At 41.7% G+C, this 20,761-nt stretch overlaps 1 protein-coding gene across 1 annotated transcript; it reads left to right on the forward strand.

Moving 5' to 3' along the window:
• Nucleotides 1-517: 517 nt before the first annotated feature.
• On the forward strand, nt 518-19,192 carry MAP3K8 (mitogen-activated protein kinase kinase kinase 8). Its single transcript, XM_030943239.1, has 9 exons — nt 518-592; nt 3,570-3,696; nt 4,576-4,936; nt 8,021-8,185; nt 9,634-9,895; nt 12,473-12,579; nt 16,531-16,683; nt 17,322-17,568; nt 19,059-19,192. Exons 2-9 carry the CDS (start codon nt 3,662-3,664, stop codon nt 19,190-19,192), a joined length of 1,464 nt encoding a protein of 487 aa, XP_030799099.1. The 5' UTR covers nt 518-592; nt 3,570-3,661.
• Nucleotides 19,193-20,761: the final 1,569 nt, after the last annotated feature.

Genomic DNA, 20,761 nt, shown 5'->3' on the forward strand with positions numbered 1-20,761 from the left:
GCAGCTGGTTTTGTTAAACGTGCTACTTGTCTCCTTAAAAACGAACTGACTGAAGAGGAGCTATTGGGCAGCACAGTTTTGTGAGAATTTCTTCCTTATGGATAAGAAATAAAAAGTAGTCGTACTCAATTTTAGCAATTACCCAACTCACACTAGTGTGTCCCGGAGTATTTTAATACTACTGCCACTAACAAATTCTTCACGTTGTTGTCCTAAATTCCACCCGCGTGTCAGCTGAAGTTTAATTCAGATAATGTTTAAACCCGTGGGACGCTGGTGACGCCCTCTAGGTGCGCACGGAAACATGAGGTGTAGGGAAGGGTTTTCCCGACGCCACCGCCGGGGACAGGCCATTGCCGATGGAGCAGGAGGCGGTCGCTGGCCGGGCTTGAGGCCGGGCTGGGACAGCGCAGCGCTTGCTCCTGCCGGGAAACCGAAATAGAAAGCGGCGCCGGGGCCGGCCCGGTCCCCCGCCCTCGGAGGGGAGGGCGGTGCTACCTGCGCCCTTGCCCGCCCCCGGAGCTCCCGCGGCACCGGCGGAGCGGCGCGGGCTGCGGGCGGACGGGCGGCGCGGCTCTCCCGGAGCCCCGGGGTGAGCGGGGACGGGGTCGGCAGGGCAGGGCAGGGCAGGGCAGGGGAGCCCTGGCGGGATGGAGCGGAGCGGGACGGGACGGGACGGGACGGGACGGGACGGGGCTGCGCTGCGCTGCCGGGTTCGGGCTCCCGGTTGCCCTCGGCCTCCCGAGCCGTGTGCCGGGGGAGCCGGCGGGGCTGCGGCACCTGCGCTGTCCCCGGGGTTGCAGGGCAGGAAGGGGCTGGCGCTGGGCTCTGCTGCTGCTGCCAGCGCTGGGAGAGTCGCGGGTTTTCTGATTCCATGTGAATATGTGAAATGTTGTCGAAATTGAAATTGTTGATATTTCTTGTTCCTTAACAGTAGAAGTTTCTTTTCAGAGGGATTGTGTTTTTCAAGTTCTGTTGATAAGTTTTCTTAAAAGTAAATAAGGACGTTTTTAATTTCTAGTGGGCAGTCACTTGTCACTTAGACCAGAAATTTTTTCTATAAAAGCAGCACAAGAGATCTTTACTATGGGTGTATGATTATGTTCAGCGAATCTATGCAGTTAGTGGCTAGCTTTTTGGGGGGGCCAAGGGGTGTTGAGGTTTTTTGTCTGTGTGGTCTTGGTTTTTAAATTTTATTTTTATTGTAGATTTTGTTCAATTTTTTCCATCATTGACCTTTGACACACAAAAAGTCTCACAGGGGCTCAGAAGTCTGGTATCCAGTTACTCTTAATTTAATATGATAGGTATAAGAGTGGTCTCTGGCAGCACACTTCTTAGGCAAAAGGGGTTGAAAAGCTACGCAGAAAATAGAGAAATAAACCTTTGACTTACAAATTACTCATGTGATGATGTTGAAATATTGGCAAAACTGGAGAAAGAGTCTTGTGCTTTAGCAACTGACTTAAGTGCTTGCATGCAGTTTTATTTTTCCACTGCAGGTAAACCTAGTTTTCAGCTGCCAATCTAAGTAAAGCATACTTAGTGATGTCATTTCTTCATTAATCTGGATTATATAGGATGATTTAGAATACTACATGAGTGCCCACCACTGACACTATTACAGGATTTTAGAGATACATAGAAGGAATTCCCCATTGGAAAATGGACCTTTTTTTTTTTTGCCTGTAGGGGAAGTATAGTACAGTATAATACTTTTATAGTCTAGACACTGCTTTTATTGTGTAAACATTTAGTGACCTGGGATGCTGATTCCACCACTTCCCTGGGCAGCCTGTTCCAGTGTTTGACAACTCTTTCAGTGAAGAAATTTTTCCTAATATCCAAGCTCTCCTGGCACAACTTGAAGCCATTTCCCCTTGTTCCATCATTTGTTATTTGATATAAGAGACCAGCTCCCACCTCACTACCTCTTCCTTTCAGGTAGTTGTAAAGGTGAAGGGTTTGCAGCTTTTCTCAAGCAGTAAAAGAACCGAGAATATGCAGGTTATAGTCACTTCTTCATGTTATTCAGAACTTTTTGAGTAATCATGAAACTGCCAAGAGTATTATTAGTATTGTGCTCCAGTTTGGGAACATTTTGAGGAATGAGCAGAGCTGGCACTTCAAGAAAGCTACATTTGGTCTAATCTGTACAGATGCTTTGTGTATGAAAATGCTGTCAGAGAGTAAATTAGTTTAACTGTGGCACGTGTTTGTCTTTATCCACAAAAGACCAGAGCATCTAGACGCTCATGTTTTTCTTCAGAAAGTCCCTCAGGACTAGTTTGTAACTTTACCTGACTTTACACATGAGGTCTCTTGGTTCCTTTTATGACAGCACTGTTTCTTTTCATTTGAACCCCACTAATTCAGCATAAAAAAACCAAACCAAAACAAAACAAAAAAAAACAGACAAAAAAAGAACCCTAAAAACCAACAAACCAATGAATAGAAGTCCTGCTCTGGGGAAAAATAGAAATCTCATTTCTATTGAAAAATAACCACATCCAGGCTTTGTTAACAGCCTATAGCTTGGTCATGGAGCAAGTTGAGGTGATAGGGGCTGGAAAACACCCACAGCATCTTTTCTTTTTTGTGATCTCTCTGAGCACCCAGGATACAAAGCCTGGGGCCTCCCCGATCAAGTAGTGCTAGTGACCACAAAGTTTCCAACCTGGCTGCCCTAGTGCTGGGGGTGTGGGCTGATTAGGGCTGGGTGAACTGGTGTAGAGTGCTGGTGAAAGTCACTGTGCCCATCTTGGGGAATGGGGGCTGGCAGAGCATTGCTCTGCCACCGTCACTCTCAGGGTTTGGATCGGAGTTTGAAAAGGAACAGGCACTCCGTTTCCCTTTTCTGATGCTGCATCTGCTGTCCTGTCCTGCCTTTTGAATTTTCAGCACGTGGTCTAACTTCTTTGCCAACTTAGACACGTCATTTTACTTGGTTTTCTTCACATTAGAGCTGACGTAAATACTCTAACCCATGAGAAATATGTGCCACAAAGCTTCTACGTCCTTGTGGTGGGGGTAAGAAAGATAGTGATCATAACCAGAAACTGTACCTGGGTAAACACATTGCTCCATGGCCTCAGGGGACCCAATCTGCTGCTTGTCCTTGAGATAAGGTTTTGTTTGCTGGTTTTCGTTTTTCCTTTTTTTTTTTAAGTGTCTTTTTGCCTAGTTGTTATCTTTTGCCCAAAATAGATGGTGCAGTGGATTACGAAAAAGGGAAGTGAGAGCTCTTTAGAGAGGGCATGCTGTAGTCAGTTCTGCTAAAGGAAAAGAAGGTCCTACTCTTTGCTTAAGCAAGCATGAGACAGAGAGAATAGAACTCAGGACCTAACCATGGAAAAACTGTTTTTCACTACTACTTGGAAATCTGGATGATACAGTAGCTTGACTATTTCTTGAGTTGTCATTGTTTTCTGCAGAAAAATCCCCTGTTATCTCAGCCTTGTGATTACTAGCTGTTCTTTCCGTGAAGCAAATGATCTATTTGAGTACAAACCAGTCCTTCTGCTTGAGCTGGTATGCAATGGCTTTATTTGTTTTGCTTTTTTTAATAGACTGCCACAGAACACTGTGAAATTATCATCAGTGGTAAATACGGGTTCAGAAAAACGTGATGACTTCAGGGATTCTATTGAGACGTTTTTAAATGGTTTTGAGTGATGTAATCAGGTTAAATACAAGGTAAGTGCTCTTGACATTTATGTGTTGGAAACTATTTGTGTCAGTATTTTAATTACTGACCATGTATACGTTTTTAACTTGAATATGTAACTCTCTGGAATAGAAAGGGACCTTTTGGGAAGTTTGAACCCAGCTTGCTGTAAATCCATTCCAGCAAAATAGATGCAATAGTGACCTAAAAAGTTATTAGGATTAGTGGAAGCAGAACAAACTGTTGGAAACCACTTCAAAAGCTCATTGCTTTTATGATAGCTCAGTTTCTGACTTTCTTCTGAAAGTCAGGGTGAAAATTTCAGTTCAAGTCTAGTTCTGATCAGTTAATTGCAAAAAAAAATAAGGATCTTGTATCTCAGGTGATGACAGTTGTGCACTGTACAATGATACTAACAGATGCCTATTACTAGTGGAATGACCTTGCTGTGTGACCTTTCCTTCTTTCTGGATACATCACATAAATTGTCAATACAAACTTAGACATAACTAATTGAGAATATTAATATCTCTCTTTGTCATTCTTTTCCAAACAATGAATTCCTTTGTTTGTATTGAGGGTGCTCCTTCATTTTTGCATATCTATCACAGTGGTGTATTCTTACTGTACCTGTTCCTCTTAGGGAAAGCTTTATCATAAAAAAATCTGAGAGTGAGTGACAGGGGAGGTTAACTAGTAACTTCTAAATAAATTTCACTAACAAATATGTCTCTGTTTTGTCTTCACCCAGGATCCTAATTATGATTTTCTTCATAATACAAGTTATTCATGTTAAATCTGTATAACGATGAGCTGCTGGTCATTTCTGATAACTCCTTTTCATTCTTACTTTGCTAAAATAAATTTAGGTGGAAAGTGTTTTCAAGTTTGTTTCTTTTTTTTTCCAGGGGTGATTTTGCAAAGTGGACAGTAATGGAGTATATGAGCACGGGTAGTGATAGCAAAGAGGAGATTGACTTGCTGCTAGCTGATCTAAATATGTCTGAGGTGATAGCCATCATGGAGAACCATTATCCGGGTGAAGACATTGCTGTCTATGAAGACAGCTTAATTACTATGTGTGAAGAGGCAAATCAAAATGATGAACGTGCAGAATCATTACTGTTTTGTGAAGGGGAGGTCTCTTTGATGTCCTCTGTCAAATACGGGACTGTGGAAGACCTACTTGCTTTTGCCAATCAGGTGTCTAACACTGCAAAGCAATTTAAAGGATGCAGACAACAGGAATCTGGAATCCTCTTGAATATGGTACGTACATCTCTTTTCCTTTTACTTGGCATTTCATAGATTGTAGGAATTAGAAGTTTTTAATGATTCTAAATAAAGCTCAGCTCCTGAAGTAACAGGCTGTGGTTTGCTGTGGAGTCCTGGGGCTGGAAGGGGTCTCTGAGCCCATCAAGTCTAGCCCTTGCAGTCTCAGGCAGCTATGGAGAAAGGTCTGTTATCAGAAGGATCCACTCTATTATCTCCTAGTATCCTTGGAGGTTAGAAAACATTTCCCAGTGTTGAATACAAACTTGAGACAAGCAGTCAAAAAGCAAAATCTAAACTCATTTTGTCCTTTCAGTACTTAAATGGGGCTTATAAAAGCCACAACTTGCATAAAAAAGAGGGAGAATTTCTCTTAAAAAGTGTGTGTAGTGATTAGACAAGGAGGAATGATTTTAAACTAAAAGTGTAGAGATTTCTTTACTCCGAGGGTGGTAAGGCTCTGGAACAGACTGTTCAGAGAAATTGTGGATACCCCATCCCCGGAAGTGTTCGAGGCAAGACTGGATGGGGCCCTGAGCAACCTGACCTAGTGGGTGACATCTCTTCCCATAGTAGAGGAGTTACAGCTAGATGATCTTTAAGATCCCTTCCAACCAAAGCCTACCTATGATTCTATGGACTATGATGGTTTACAGGTCTGGGAGACAGCAAGAGTCTTCTAATGCCTTGTATTCATGAGTAAAATATTCATTATGCAAACTCCCAAGAATAAAGATCTAGGATCTGACAATATAGTTCCTAAATTTGCTCTATCTGCACAAAATGTCAATAGTAGTAATGTAAGGAGAAAAAGCACATACTATCAAGTGTGATTTTAAGAGTTACAGTATTATGTAATATCTCACACTGCTGAATTCAAGTACATAGATGTGTTGTTTTGAGATGTTATTTTTTTCCCTAAAATTGTTTGTGTTCTACAAGGATCTCTGGATATTAGTGTCATTAAACTTTTGTTTAAGATCAGTTGCTCTGGAAACAATCAGTCTTGCAATGGAATTCTGTTCATGCATGTTGGTGTTGCTGCTGTATTTTTGTAAGATACTCTACATCTATCTTCTTAAATATTCTGCATGTAATATATTTTATAAGTGAACACTGGTTGCTTGAGGCTTACTGGTTACTTAGGTGCAAAATACCACAGAGTATTGCTTTATTCTGATTTGGAGGGAGCATTGCAGTATTGCAAAACAATCACTTTTCAACTCTGTAACATTGAAATGACACTTAGTAATATTAAATGTTTCCTATGCTTAGGGTAGACACTGTTCTACATACTCGTGGTTGTTTTGCTTGCATATTGTTTCTACAGATGCATACAATTGGTATGAACCCAGTACTATTAGGTTCACGTGATCCCATTATGCAACTGAGGGTTGGAGGCAGGGTATTACCTGTGCGTGCATTTCAGCAGGGCACTGCTCTGGAAATACCTACAGCATTTTGGTTGGGGTCAGGAGTGTTTCTGACTGCCTGGTGACCCTCACTGGCTGCACCATGGCTTGCATCACAAAGGGTCTTGAAGTGCACAGGCTGGATTTCTTTTAGTTAAAACTGAACTGAAAGATGCATTGCAGCCGCAGACAAATGTTCACAGGATCAGGCTAGGAACTAGTCCTAAAAGCCTCCTGAAAACAGAAGTAGTGTGGTGGTTGTTGCTGTCTTGCTCTCCAGATCAGATCTGCTCGGCGTCTCTTCCTTTCCAGGATAAGGTGTAACCCATATTGATTAGTGTCAACCCTTTGAAGTGCAGAAGTAGGCAAGCAAGATGTACAGATTATTAGACATGTACAGATTGCTTTACCCTGGCTCTAATAAGTAGAGGGAAGGCTTGTTCTCTCTATCCTAAGCAGAATACTTTTTATTGAAGGACAGCCCCCCATGCCCCCTTGGCCAAAGGTTAAGAACTTGTCCTCCCCAGATTTAGGAACTTAGAAGAATTAATTTATTTAATGTAGGTATGAATCACAAATGACAATTTTAGCAGTCAAGAAGGTACTTTCCTAATTGAAAAGCATGAAGGTAGATTAAGAGTGAGAGATAATATGTTACACCTTAAATAGAAATCTAAACCAAATAATCTTCCTGATATGCTGTTATCTTAAAAAGAGTAGCTGAAGAGCTGAGTATTTGACGCTGTGTGACAGACAGGAAATGATAAATATCCTTGATGTGATGTTACATCTCTTCAAGAATCTTGATAAAGTAGCAGTAAGGAGATTAATGATATTCCGGATACTGGCTGAAAGAAGCATATTCATAGGAAATAATATTGATTTCGTAGCTGAGAGACTGAAGAAGCAACATGAGGGATCAACCAGTACTCACATGGCTGTAGTTGGGCGTTTGGCCTCTCTCTGTCATGTGCAGAGGGAGGGAACTGTTTGGGAAAAAGATTTAGAGCAAGATACTGACCTGGGTGCCCTGAATCCCCTCCTTGCCTAGTTGGTGATACACAAGAAGCAAAGCTCCCAATATTACCCACCTAAAGGAGGCAATGTTACTCCCACTTCTTCTTTTCTAAACTATGGTATAAAACTAGAGAAAAGTGGCTGGTAAAATCAAGGCAGACTTCTCTGACCTTTTACTAAGCAGCAGAAACTCCAGTTCAAGATGGGAAATTAAACTCCTAGCAGTACATGTGATATTAGGAAATGCTGAAACTCTTGCTCACATTGTATAAGATAACCTATGAGTAACAGGTATGTGGCATAACAAGTTAACAGATTACAGGAAGGACAAACATGTGCAGGTAAATCTAATAACAAGAGATGGGTAATTTCATTAGCCCTGCTGCTGTTGTTGTTGTTTCAAGACAATTAATTGCAACTTACACTTCATAACTTAGTCACTGGAGAGAAACGTGGATGCCTGGGCTGTGAATGAGTGCCACACCTCACATGCTGTTCCCATTTGGTGTTACTAAATAAAGACTGCTAAGCAGATCATGTGCATCATACACATAAGTGATATGGGGGTTTTCCCACTATATATATAAAATTAATTAGATTTGTAGTGGTTTTAACTTCACTGTGGTTTTTTGTTATTTATTTAACTCCCCAGATCACACCCAAGAACGGGCGCTATCAAATTGACTCCGATGTGCTCCTGTTTCCATGGAAGTTGACTTACAGGAATATTGGTTCTGATTTTATTCCTCGAGGAGCTTTTGGGAAAGTGTACTTAGCCCAAGACAGAGAAACCAAGAAACGAATGGCATGCAAATTGGTATGTTAGCTCAGTGCTTTTATCTCTGAGCAAATATTGTATAACATACTACTTGCAGTCTATTTTCAAAAAGTTCTGCATCAAATTCCACTGTTGGCTGATGATCATCTTGGTTTTGTTGGCCTAAACAAGGTGGGGAAAATGTACACTTCTGTTAGCTTGTTTAAATTTTTTTGCTCTAAAGGTGCAAATGTTTCAGCATTTTGAAAGTATCTAGAAGTGCGTGGAACTGGCACATGGCCTGTTGTGCAGAGTGGATTTTCTACTTGTCCTGCTGGTGTGAAATATCAGAGTGAGATCCTGTCCCTGCTGAAGGGGGTAGTGAAACCCTGCTGCTGCAGAAGTTTTATGCTCTTGTCCTTTAACTGAGGTGCTCAGACTTTAGTTTTCTTTACTCCAGTGCCATTAAAGTCCCTGAGAACTCAGTATGTGCAACTCTTACTGTGTTTTGGGCACTGGCAGGGTTAAGGTTGTGAGATGCCTCAAAAGAACTGCTGAGTGCTGTCCTACTTTTATGCAAGACATTTTCTTTCAGCTTCAGCTCATACTATTTGGAATTGAGCAGTAAATATTCAGGGCCAGTAAAAGCTCAGCTGGGACATTGCTCTACATCCTCCAGCTCATGAATAAGTACCTGTATTAATTCTGTGTGTCAAAGAGTTGGGCAGGCAGCTGTGTGTCCTTCCCCTGCAGCCTGTGTGCCCACGTGGGGACAGATTGTTAGCTGCTCCTGCATAGCCCATGGCAGAATTGAAGTATCCTAATATTTCTGAAAATACAAACAGTATTTCTCCTTGAAATAAATGAGCCTCTTATTTGGTTCACAAACACAAGTCCAAGGGAAGAAATCTAAACAGAGCAGTAGTAGCTTTTCTGTGTGTAAGCAAACACTGCTTTTATTGTCTCAGCAATCTGCTGTCAGTACTTTTTAAAGAAATATCGTGCTGCTGCTGGCACTCCCTTCAAAGCAGCTTTCATTTCTTGTAAGCCATAAACCAGTGCTGATAAGGACTGAATTGAGGTCAGTAATGGGCATGAGCACTGCAAGCACTGATCCACCTGTCAGGTGGGTGTGTAGTTCTGGTAGTGCAGATGAGTGCACAAAGCTAATGGAAAAAGCAGTGGGAATTTTATCTCCTTCACCAGGAAGTTTGCATAAAGCTTTTGCGTAATAACTGGATTTTGACGGGAATAACTCTTGCTACACTGCTTTTTCTGGAAGATTGCACTTTTTTTTTGGGCATGATTCCAAAATGTCTCTCAACTTTTAACAGGATGTTTTTCAGCTGCAAGGGAAGAAAAATCACAGGAGCAAAGTAAAGCTCAGTATTTTAACAAATGGATACAAGTGCTATACTTCCTTTTCTGTTAATCTGTAGGATAATCTGTGTCCACATGGATAACTTGCTTTTGTTATGGATAACTGTGGTTTTGTTCCAATGTCCTAGGTCCCAGTGGAGCAGTTCAAACCATCAGATGTTGAAATACAGGCATGTTTCCGTCATGAAAACATTGCTGAATTATACGGCGCTATTTTGTGGGATGAGACAATCCATCTCTTCATGGAAGCTGGAGAGGGAGGATCTGTCATGGAAAAGCTGGAGAGCTGTGGGCCTATGAGGGAGTTTGAAATAATTTGGGTGACAAAGCATATTCTGAAAGGACTTGACTTTCTCCACTCGAAGAGGATTATCCACCATGATATCAAACGTACGTCTGTGGTGTTCCTTGGGGTGCTTTCTGCTCCTGGCTGGGCTGGGGCCCCAGTAGAGTCCCTGGGACCGAGCTGGGGCACATAGCCTTAGATCTCTGAGTGGGAGGGATGGATAATGCCTAACAAATGGCAAGGTCAGGTTCTGGAGGTAACAGTTACTTACACTATTTATTAATTCACTCCAGCAGAGAAGGTAATTAGAAAGTTGTAGATCCTATGCCATCATGAGCAATTCAATTTAAATAAAAACCTTAAGAGTGAAGTTATCAGTCTGTTCAGCTGGAAGTTTCCTGCTCTTAATATAAATTCATCCTGAATGTTTCCATGCTCGCCTTCATCTTGCACCTTCTTTTAGATTTTACATTTCTACACTGCCGTTCCTTAGTTTGAGACACTTTAGAAGTAAATACATAATTTGCGCTGGTTTTTTTCTTTCAACAGAAAATCTTAATATATATTTGCCTTTTAAAACTTCTGGATATTACGTCTATAAATAATCAAACATATTGATGTTAAGTCCAAATTAAATACAGTGGTATTGAAATGCTTTAAAATTCAATGTTAATGTGTTGCATTTAAATTAGTATTAAATGCTTTTTCTCCCAGTACCGTCTTGGCCCACAGATAGATGCATCTCTGTGAGTTCATTTAGCTAAACTTGGGGGTTTAAAGTAGAAATATTCAGACTGAAGCATTACAATAGTTCACAGAAATTAGCTATTAGGAATTGCTAAAATTTTTATCTCAGTTTTGCATTTTTGTTTTCTGTTTTTTTTAATTTAGTATAGGTCAGTACTTTAGATGTAAGCCTTTGAGATTCTGACAGCTACAAAATTGCTTTTTTTCCCCCTTTATTTTTCCTTCTCATTTGTAGTAAAAGTCTTTCTTATGGGTTTATTTTAATTGGCAGTAACAAAGACATTAATTAAACAATCTAAAAACCAAACCAGCCCAAAGCCTACTACATCTAAGTAGTGAATAGGAGAACCAGCCCATTGTGGATGTGGTGGATATGAGTGTGTTTTGCTTTTTCCAGCCTTTTCCTGTGTTGGTGGATGCAGGGCAGATGTTGAGGCAGAGGTTGCCTGGGGCAGATGTGATTGTCCAGAAGTGCCTGGGGTGAGCCCTGGCCATGCTCCTGCCTGTTTGGTGCCAGGGTGAGCTGGGTACACCAGGCCTGAGGTGGAGCCATGGCAGCCTCCATGCAGGGAGCAGTGTGTGTTTTCCCTCCCCAGGTGGAATTAATATAAAAGACTCTTTCCCAAAACCTCTGATTTTTTCCTTACTCCATCTGCTGCTTTTGAGCTGCAGTTGAGCCTGTTCTGCTGATACAGAAGATGGGGATTTTATTGAGAGTAAAAAATATGCCCTGAACAAGGAAGGGGAGGAAGACATTCTGGTTCTTCAGAGGTGTTCAGTGCTGCCACTCATTTTAACCCTTGGTTGGAGAGCAGTGGAACCATCAGGCTGTTTGTCTGGGGGAGCTTCAGTCCAAAATCAGCTGCAGCTAGGGCTGGGTATGGTCCCAGGTATGGTCCCACTGCACTGTGGAAGTGTGGCCCTTTGGATGATCTATTATAGGGTGTTTCAAATCCATATCTTCAAAGTTATCCCTAAAATGACAGATTTACACAGTCTATAGCACTGGTAAGGAGGCAGCTGTGTGAAGCATTGCTCCAGGAATCAGAACTGCTGAAATCAAGTCTGCCCTCCCACTGGGTGGTCATGGTAGGCACTATAAAGACAGAAAATGGCCCACAGTTTCCTGTAAGGGAAATGTGTTTCTGTTGTGTAACTTGGAGACTTCATTTTACCACATCTTCTGAAACAGCAAACAGGAATTTCTCAAGGCTCACACTGAGCACTACATTCTTAAATATTTGATCAGAAATACAGCTGCAAACAAAGCCTCTGAGTACAAAGTTGTGCCTTAGGCAGAATTTTATGAAGGAAAGTAAATTAAGCTCCTAGATACTGCTGCAGTTCTGAGGGAGTTTGAAATGCTCAGTCTTCTATTAATTTTACAGCCATTGTCTGTCCTCTGTTGTCATGCTGAGTTCCTCTCACAGACCAGTGCAGGTGGCTGGTGTGGCTGCTGTGGAGGGGCCCTGGTTACTCTCTGTTTCTGTCTTCACTCAAATTGTTACTCTAGAAAAACCTCTTGGTGAGCAACAGTTGTGCTGTTTCTAGCCAGAGCTGCACAGCATGATCTCCTCCTTGGAGACCCTTAAACATCTTCAGAGCACTGTGCTGTGGTGCCTACCAGTCTTCTACCTTCCTCCTCTAGCCTCAGCTATTTTCTCTCTTTGTCTTTTTTTAAATTTTAAACTAAGAAAATGACAAGACATTGGTTCTTTTACATAAACCAGACCAGTTTGTTTTTTAAGATACGATTTAAAATTCAACCAAATCATTACCAGACCTATTTTGACTGGAGGGATATTGGCTATAGAGAGTGGTTGTGCTAATTTCTGTCCCTTTTCAGGCAGTCATCTGAATGAAACAGGAGTGTTGTAAAATAAATACCAAACATGCCAAACACTTAAATGATGTAATTTTTGGTTTTCTTTTAGCAAGCAACATTGTCTTTATGTCAACTAAGGCTGTTTTGGTGGATTTTGGCCTAAGTGTTCAAATGACTGAAGACATTTACTATCCCAAAGATCTTAGAGGAACAGAGGTAAGAAGCTGAAGGGACAAAAGCCCTTTTATTGCATTAGTCCTATGGTTGTGGTGTTTAGGCTCAAATTTGAAGCTGGAGGGTTAGAAGCATGGGTAAAATAGTTATTATAAAACCTATAAAAACTTACAAACATTAATGGAGTCTCAATTATATTTTTATTTTCAACTTGCTGAATGGAATGCTTTGAAAGCCATGTTACTTTCTCTGCAGTCTCAGTTGTTAACAATTGTTCACTGAAGTCAAACAGTACTCTGGGGAGCGTTGTTTGCAGTGTTTCAGCTGCTGATCAGAGACACTTCAAACAGGAATTTGTTCTTTGCTCTAGCAAAGATTTTTTCTGAGATACTCACTATGGACTGGGGTGACCTGTTCAACACCGTACTTGGATTCCTCCTTCAAAAGCACAGAAATTACAGATGTCTGTGTTTCATCTCTTAGCCCTTCTAAGCTCTGTTCCCCATCTACATGTAACCCTTTGGTTCTTCAGAGGTTGTGCATGGCAAGGTTCATGATTATCTGGTAAAATTGCTTAGACATTACAGTGATGGAGGTGGGGTCCTTTTAAGTGGTCTCAGTGACTTTGAGATTCTGCACACCACTTGGGCTGCATTCCTGCCAAGGTGTTTCCAGGGCTGGAGTTTTAGCAAACAACCAAGCAGCAACAATTAGCTTGGACAGCTGCTGCAGATGTGGCATTTGTGCTTTCTGTTGCTGGAGGAGATTGTTAACAGGAAATGCTTTAGCTGAGATGTTGGCTCTTACCCTTTTAATAGTCTTCCACACCTCTAAAGAGGAAATCCCTGTGTAACTGACAAAAAACATTTCACTTTTTAGAAGGGGAGGATAAATCAAGATTTCACAGAAGGTCAGGTTTGTTTATTTATTTTTTCAAGATTATTGAGAAAGCACTTGAATATTTGTTTTCACTGTCTTTCTAGTCAGGGCAGTTAAGAGCTTAAAATGCTTGCTGACCTGGAAGCAGCCTGCTTTCTGGCACTTCATGCATGAGCTTTGTGGGGTTTTTACTTTGGTTTGGGGCTTTTTGTTTGTTCAAGGGGGTTTTGTGTGCTGTTAATAAGAACAGTGGTGGGTATGAGTTGGTAGGGTATTTCCCAGTGATGTGTGTAAACAGGACATTTCCATGATTGTGGAGCAGACTAGTGAGGATCCACTTCTGGGTCTTGAAGGACAGGCCACAGCTGTGTTAGTAAGAACAAGTGAAAACATTTCAGTGTTTGCCAAGTGAAAAACACTTAGTTTTTCATTTAAAAGGAGGAAAATTCCATGCACTTTAACACCTGCAGTCCTGTTCGCAGAAAGCTGATAATCCCCCCAGCCCTGAAATATAGCCATGTTTGGTGTTTGCTGTCTCAGGGGAGCAGCAATCCTGCTGCAGCATTGCAGCCAGAAATGAGGCTGGAAAGACAGCACTGGGAAAGGAGATTTTCAGATACCAGTGAAAGACTTACAGGCTAATGTTCCTGATGCTTCTATAGGTTTTTCTGTTCACAGTCTTCATTCTAGGCATCTTCCTCTCCACAGTGCTTAATCCTGTCATCCACAAATGCCCTCTGTATTCTGGCTTTCTTGATGTTTTTTTTTCAAAGTAAGATTTAACTGTCCAAAGTCCTCTTGAGTTTTGCACCGTGTATTATGCAGCCTTGAGAAGTGGTGCAGTTGTCCTGCTGTTCCTGCATGTAATTGTGCAACCCCTGGCTGGGGCTCTGTCACTGCCAAGCAGCATTGTGCCAGTGAGCTGGCTGGTTTCTCTTACATCTGGTATTGGCAGGGACTTGTGTCCTTGAGGGAAGTGGCAGGTGGAGTAACCTTTGTCCTGTGCATGTTCTCTGGGAGTTAGGATTTCTATTCACTTCTGTAGCGCAGGAAGTCTGAATGTAGTGAATCTTTTTTTGTGTTTATAAAAAATGAGTAGTTACGATTCTGGACAATGGGATTGAAAGATAGTTAAATTTTGTTTAGATGGTGTAGTGTGAAAAAAACTGGTGTTCCTGCTTTTGTGTACAAGTCATGCAGAACATTAAACCCTGGTTGTTATGAAACTGCTCTGCAGGAAATACTTTTCCTAGGCAGTTGCTACACTTTTCTGTTATGCTTCTGTCACTTTGTTAAAATATGTAAACTTCACTTACAACCATTTGAGGGTAAAAAGTTGTCTGCTAAAGTTTATTGAGTGTGGAAGGTATGATTCATTTTCAGGAATGCTAAAACTAGTGCAGCATGAAGAAAGGACTGGTTTTCAGCTGGGCTGTGACTGGTCTGACTGGCAGGCAAGTGCCAGCCCACCAGTCAGAAGGAATGAGAATGGGAAGTTATTAATGGCTTGAGCTGTCTGCTTTGGTGACAGAAGACTTTAGACCGGTCTGAAATAATTTTTGATTTTTGTCATTGTGCAGTCAAGGTGCATCTTGACCATTTTCTCGCCTTAACTGCAGACAGGATCTTGTACCAGCATTCTTTTTTGAAGGCAGCTGCCTCTTGCTTATGTAGATTTCACTCAAGTTGCTCTGTATTTGCCAAAGACTTCTTTTTACAAAATTAGAACTTCTTTTCTCCTTATGAGACTTAAAGGTGGAGGCTGCAGATGCACTGATGCTCTCGTAGCCAGAGGAAAGCAATGGATAAGTCAGCAGCAGCTGCAGACACCTGCTGAGGCTTTGCACACGCTTCCAATCACAAGTTCCATTTGCAGATAGGGAATGTAATTTACTGGGAATTTTTCCTTGGAATTTGGTGAGCCCTACAGCCGTTCTCAATCTGTGGTAATAAGCAGTCAAACCATGTGGTGATGAGTTAACTTCCTGCCCTTGTGTCAGTTAATGGCTTTTAATGTGATTCTTTGTGTCAGGATGACTTGAACTAATTAAAGTTTGTCTGAATCCTTTAGAGGGAAATTGGGTGAGGAAAAAGTAGGAACCAGAAGCAAATATGGTAGCTTGCTAACCTGGTGTGCTGTGGGCTGTGCCCATGTGGTGTTGAAACCTGCTCCCCAGGCCAGTGGCAGAGGCAGAGCTGTGCAGGGTGTGCCTCCTGCATCCTGCCTGTCTGGTTCTCCTCCAGCTGCACTCTCAGCTGCCTGTTGCTGGCAGGAGCTTCCAAGATCCTCCTTTAGACTCTTGGCAAATTCAAATGTTCAGTGAAATGTTTGGATGGAAACTATTTCAGTTTCTATCGAGAAAGATTAGAATTTTTGGTTTGGAAAAAGGTTAGAAGGAGGATTCTTGTCTTCATAGCTGCTCTGGTGGTTAATCTGGTGGAAAGGGCACCTAACTTTTAATTTATGCATTGCCTAGATCTGGCTTGTTCCTCATCATCCCATTTCTCAGGATAATGCTCCATCGTGCAGGTTAGTGGATAAGGAGGAGGAGGTAAGAAGACTAAAGAAGACAGGATGGTATACATCTGTCAGTTCTGCTCAGAAGGGTTGTGTAGCATTCTGTGTAACAGGGATCTGAGGGGAGGACTCCTACTCCCATCTGAGTGGCTGTCAGTACAGTTCACCCTCTCTCTTTAGCTCATGCCCCGCCATTGTTCGAGCAGGATGGAGCAGTCCCAGCAGTGCCCCACAAAACAAACTGGCAATTCAGGCACCTCTTGCTGTGGAGGGATGAGGCTTCTGCTACTCATCTGAACAAGGCAGAGGCATGGCTTGAACCTCATCTTCTCACAGCTCAGCTAAGGCCCATAGCCACTGACCTATGGCCTGTCTGAGGAGGGCAGACCTGGAATATGAGTTTGTCCAGGTACTGTCTCTTGGTTCTGCTCTTCATATGAGTACAGCCAGTCTAATTTCCCAAATGGTGCTTGCAGATTCACTACTGTGTATCCCTTCAGAGTGGGGTTTCCAGGATCACAAAATGCCATTGAGTCATCTTTGGTTGTTGTTTTCCCCTGTTGAGTAATCTATTTTTTTTTAACTATTTTTCACAGATTTACATGAGCCCTGAAGTTATCCTTTGCAGAGGCCACACAACAAAAGCAGACATCTACAGCATGGGAGCTACTATTATTCATATGCAAACGGGCATCCCGCCCTGGGTGAACAGATACCCTCGTTCTGCATATCCCTCCTACCTCTACATCGTGAGTGTCCTTAGCAGAGCCAGCTCACTGTCAGTTGGAGGGTTTCCTGTACTCTTGTTGAGAAAGCTCCAGTCGTATAAAAACTATCAAAATATTTGTCAGAGAGATGACATCATCCTTTTTGCTTCAGGGGTGGGAGGGAGGGAGAGAAGAAGTGGGTTTTGATCTCTTAGGGGAAGGCAGAGACTGAGCTGGAGTTGTCTCTGTGATTTGTGTTTCAATTTACAGGCCTTGGGTTTACTGGAAGGACAGGGTTAGATCAGTGTGAGACTTGATTGAAACAAGCCCATCTGTCTTCTACTTGGCTGTTTTCCTTAGAAGTTGCAGATAAAAATTGGAGCCTGGCAGATTTGATTCTCTGACTCTTCCAGTGTGGTATAGAAATCTGGTGAATTTGCCTTGCACTGGATTTTAGGCTTACTTGAAGTTTCTTTGAGTTCTTAAATTTATTATAAAATCTGATTTTTAAAAAGTGGATGCTGTGTAGTTGCATGTTCTGTTCTAGTTGATCAGCCCTACTTAGGGAGGTGATGAGTCCTAACTGGGGAATTCCCAGACCACTCATGTGGTTATCCATGACTTCCTCTTTCACTGTTTTTGGAATAACTGTTTCCATGGTCTTTTTTTCATTCCAACAGATACACAAGCAAGCTCCCCCCTTAGAGGATATTGCTGAGGACTGCAGCACTTCCATGAGAGAGTTGCTAGAAGCAGCTCTGGACAGGAACCCTAATCACAGGCTGTCTGCAGCAGACCTACTGAAGCACGAGGCCTTGCACCCACCCCCGGAGGAGCAGCCGCGGTGCCAGAGCCTGGACTCGGCGCTGTTTGAAAGGAAAAGGCTGCTCGCCAGGAAGGATCTGCAGCTGCCAGAAAATATCACAGGTAATGGGATCAGCCTCACCTGCCTTGGATTTTGTAGACTTTATTTTGTGTCAAATCTTGATTTGAATGCGTGGTAAGGAAACAACGAAACTCACAGCACATCTGGAAAGTGACTGGTGAAAATCTCAATCAGATGAGATCAGACCCCGAGGTCATGAAGTGATCTGTAAAACGCCCATTGACCAGTGGGGAGGAACCTAGCCTGACTTCTGTGTGCTCCTGAAGGACTGGCTCTTGAAAAAGCCATGGCAATCATTCAGGGCACTTCATGAAGTATAGATTGCTGTCCCAAATGGACTCAATTTGCCACTGTTCTAGAGATGTTTTATAGACACTCTTGATTTGTAAACAATGACAAAGTCCAGCAACCCACCAGCAAATCCAACACTTTTTGCCTTTTTAAGGAGAAAAACACGCTCAAAACCATAACTAATGTTGCTGAGTGTCAGCAGTACAAGCCCTTTGTTTTAAAACTAAAAATGACTGTGGGATAGAATGCTGTTGCCCTTGTGCATTAGTCAGTTCTTAATGAAGGATAATACACAAACTAGGTAGGAAACAGCCCTTTCAAGCCCAAGCGAGATTTAGTGCCAACAACCTGCCAACAGGCTTCAAAATGCTTTTCTTCTACTTAATACATTAGGAGGGTTCTAACAAAAGGCATTGAAAGACTCTTCCCAGACAAGTGGTTCATTTAATTTGAATAAATATTTCGAAAGATATCTGTGCAAAGTTTTGGGTACTGTAATGCATAATTGTTGCAACAAATTAACTGAAAAAAATCAGTCACAGTTTTAGAATTTAGAATGGCATTGTACCTTCTGGATTTTGCCTTGGGGTTGCATGATCCTTTGACCAGCTCAGACCATCTGAATCAATTCTTTTGAAAATTAAGAGAATATTGGACCATTAAACTTGGACTTTATTATAGGTGCTTGAGTTTCCGAGACACTCACTATACAAGTATTCAGGGGAATTCTGACATTGCAAACACAATCTGTCTTTTCAGACCTTGATTTAAAAAGAATAAAAAATCTGAAACGGATGGTCCTGTATTTGTTCTCTACTGTCACATCCAGACAAAGATGATGTCCTGTGTTTAGATGAAAATTTCCCTCTGAGGAAGCAGAATTCTCAGATGGGAAACTGAACCAGGTTTTTTCTTGCACCAAACTCTCCTTTAGCACTATAGCTCAGAGGATGAGAAAGCTCTTCCTAACTGTTCCAGCTGATGGAGACCTTTTTTTTAAGTAGTTGAACACACTTGCTGTTTGCAGTTGCAAACTGCTTCCCTTTCTTTGTCCTAGAGCTGTGAGTTGGCTTGTTAGATTTTATTTGAGGTTTGACTTCTGTTGTACTGAAAAATTTTCTAAACCACAGGTTAAAATCAAATTAACAGGCAAAATATTCCAGTAGTACAGACAAATACAAAAATGAACTGATAAAGCTATTTTTGCAGTAATTACATGGTTTCTCTATTTTCTTTTTAGATTCCTCATTGTGTAATGGGAGCATGGAAGAGTCAGACCTGCTAAAGAGACAAAGATCTCTCTACATAGACCTTGGAGCTCTAGCTGGTTACTTCAATATTGTTAGGGGACCACCAGCCTTAGAATATGACTGACTCAGTAACATTTTATGTTGATGAGTCAGAAATGGACCTCTACCTCTTAAAACTTGATTTTAAGACTTGATTTTCCAATTTGTACATAAAACTATTGCCATTATAGGCTGTCAAATGTGAATAGTGTTTAATTGCACAGATGATTAAGCTAAACCCTTAGGGGGTCTGATAAGCTGATCCCAAGCAGTGATGTTTGTGTGTCTGCTGGTTGCCCAACAAGAAGATGGCAAAAAGAACACTGCTGCTGGGAATGTCTTAATCCAGGATATCTTCCTGTGCTGGGCCTTGCACTTTTGTAAAACCTGTATTATATGCTTGCAAATAATGTCAGGAAAAAATATAATATAATTTAGCATGTGGGCTGTAAGATTTAGTCTCTCTGAGCTGTCCTCAGAAAAAACACTCCTGCCACCCCCCACCCCCCCAAAAAAGGAAAAAAGAAGTCCTTGATTTAACCAGTTAAATACTGGTTCAGTCTTTTTCTGTCTTTAAGACTTGGTCATTCTTGGTCTTTAAGATTTGGTCAGCCTCTAGCCATTCTTAATGAAAATTAAGAATGTCTGTGGAGTCAGATTATCACTTGTTTGCAGATGTGTTTTAACTTTGCATCTTCCCTGGGCAGTGGGAGCTAAGAAGGGGCTGTCCCCTTCTCTGTGGGTCAAGGGAATCTTTCACTGGCAGTATCAGTCAGCTTTGGGATTTGCACAACAAGTTGGCCCTGGCAAAGTGTTGTGACTTCCTTACTATGTTACAACTACTGCAAGGGTATCTATGATAATTTTCAAGGGTAGATCAAATGTTAATGCTCTGTTGGTAACAGTGGGCAGGTTCCAAACTCTTGCTTTTTAATACTTTAAAATTGTACACATGTATGATTGCTCTGAGTGCTATGGTTTGGAAAGCGTGTCATTAGTGACAAGCAGTGTTTATGTTCCTATGGAAATGGAATTATATTGTTCTTGCTGTGCCTCATACATTTGAAACATGATGTTTTGGATGATAGTAAAACTATGTAAACTGCATAGTTCTGTACATCCCATGGGATGAGAACGTAAACTTTTATAAAACTCTTTCTGATGCTTAGGATGACTCTTTATAAGCATTTGTGTTAAATGGCATACTGTGTATGTTTGTACACTGAATCTTTTCTGAAGCACAGTCTCTTTTTCATGTCTGTTATTTAATGCTGCTCCTCTCTAACACATGGTCTTAAACACATGATTTCTAGTTTAATACTGATATGGTCAAGTGAATAAATCCAGCTCAGTGCCTTGAGATGTGTTCATTCTTCCTTCATCTTCAAACACAGCATGGGGCTGCAGCTCATTTGGGCCAAAACCCCTACCATGGCCCAGGTACACTACAGGCATCACCCCACTTGTTGGGAACTAGGGTGAAGGTGATTGCTGATGGGTTTTGGACTCTGGTAATGGATGGTAAGTATTTCTGGCAGAATCTCCTTCTCACACCCCAGCATTCCTTATGTATTTCCTGAATGATGCACAGTGGTTGTGTACAACATGGAGCGCTTCAGTCCTGGTGTTAATTGCTACCAAAAATGCTGTTGGG

Source organism: Camarhynchus parvulus, chromosome 2 (genome assembly GCF_901933205.1).
Source record: "Camarhynchus parvulus chromosome 2, STF_HiC, whole genome shotgun sequence".
Taxonomy (NCBI): domain Eukaryota; kingdom Metazoa; phylum Chordata; class Aves; order Passeriformes; family Thraupidae; genus Camarhynchus; species Camarhynchus parvulus.

Coding starts and splice junctions, on each gene's coding strand:
- MAP3K8 (XM_030943239.1), top strand. CDS start 3,662: ATGGTTTTGAGTGATGTAATCAGGTTAAATACAAG. Junction 8,186..9,633: donor AACGAATGGCATGCAAATTG/GTATGTTAGCTC, acceptor CCAATGTCCTAG/GTCCCAGTGGAGCAGTTCAA. Junction 16,684..17,321: donor ATCCCTCCTACCTCTACATC/GTGAGTGTCCTT, acceptor TCATTCCAACAG/ATACACAAGCAAGCTCCCCC.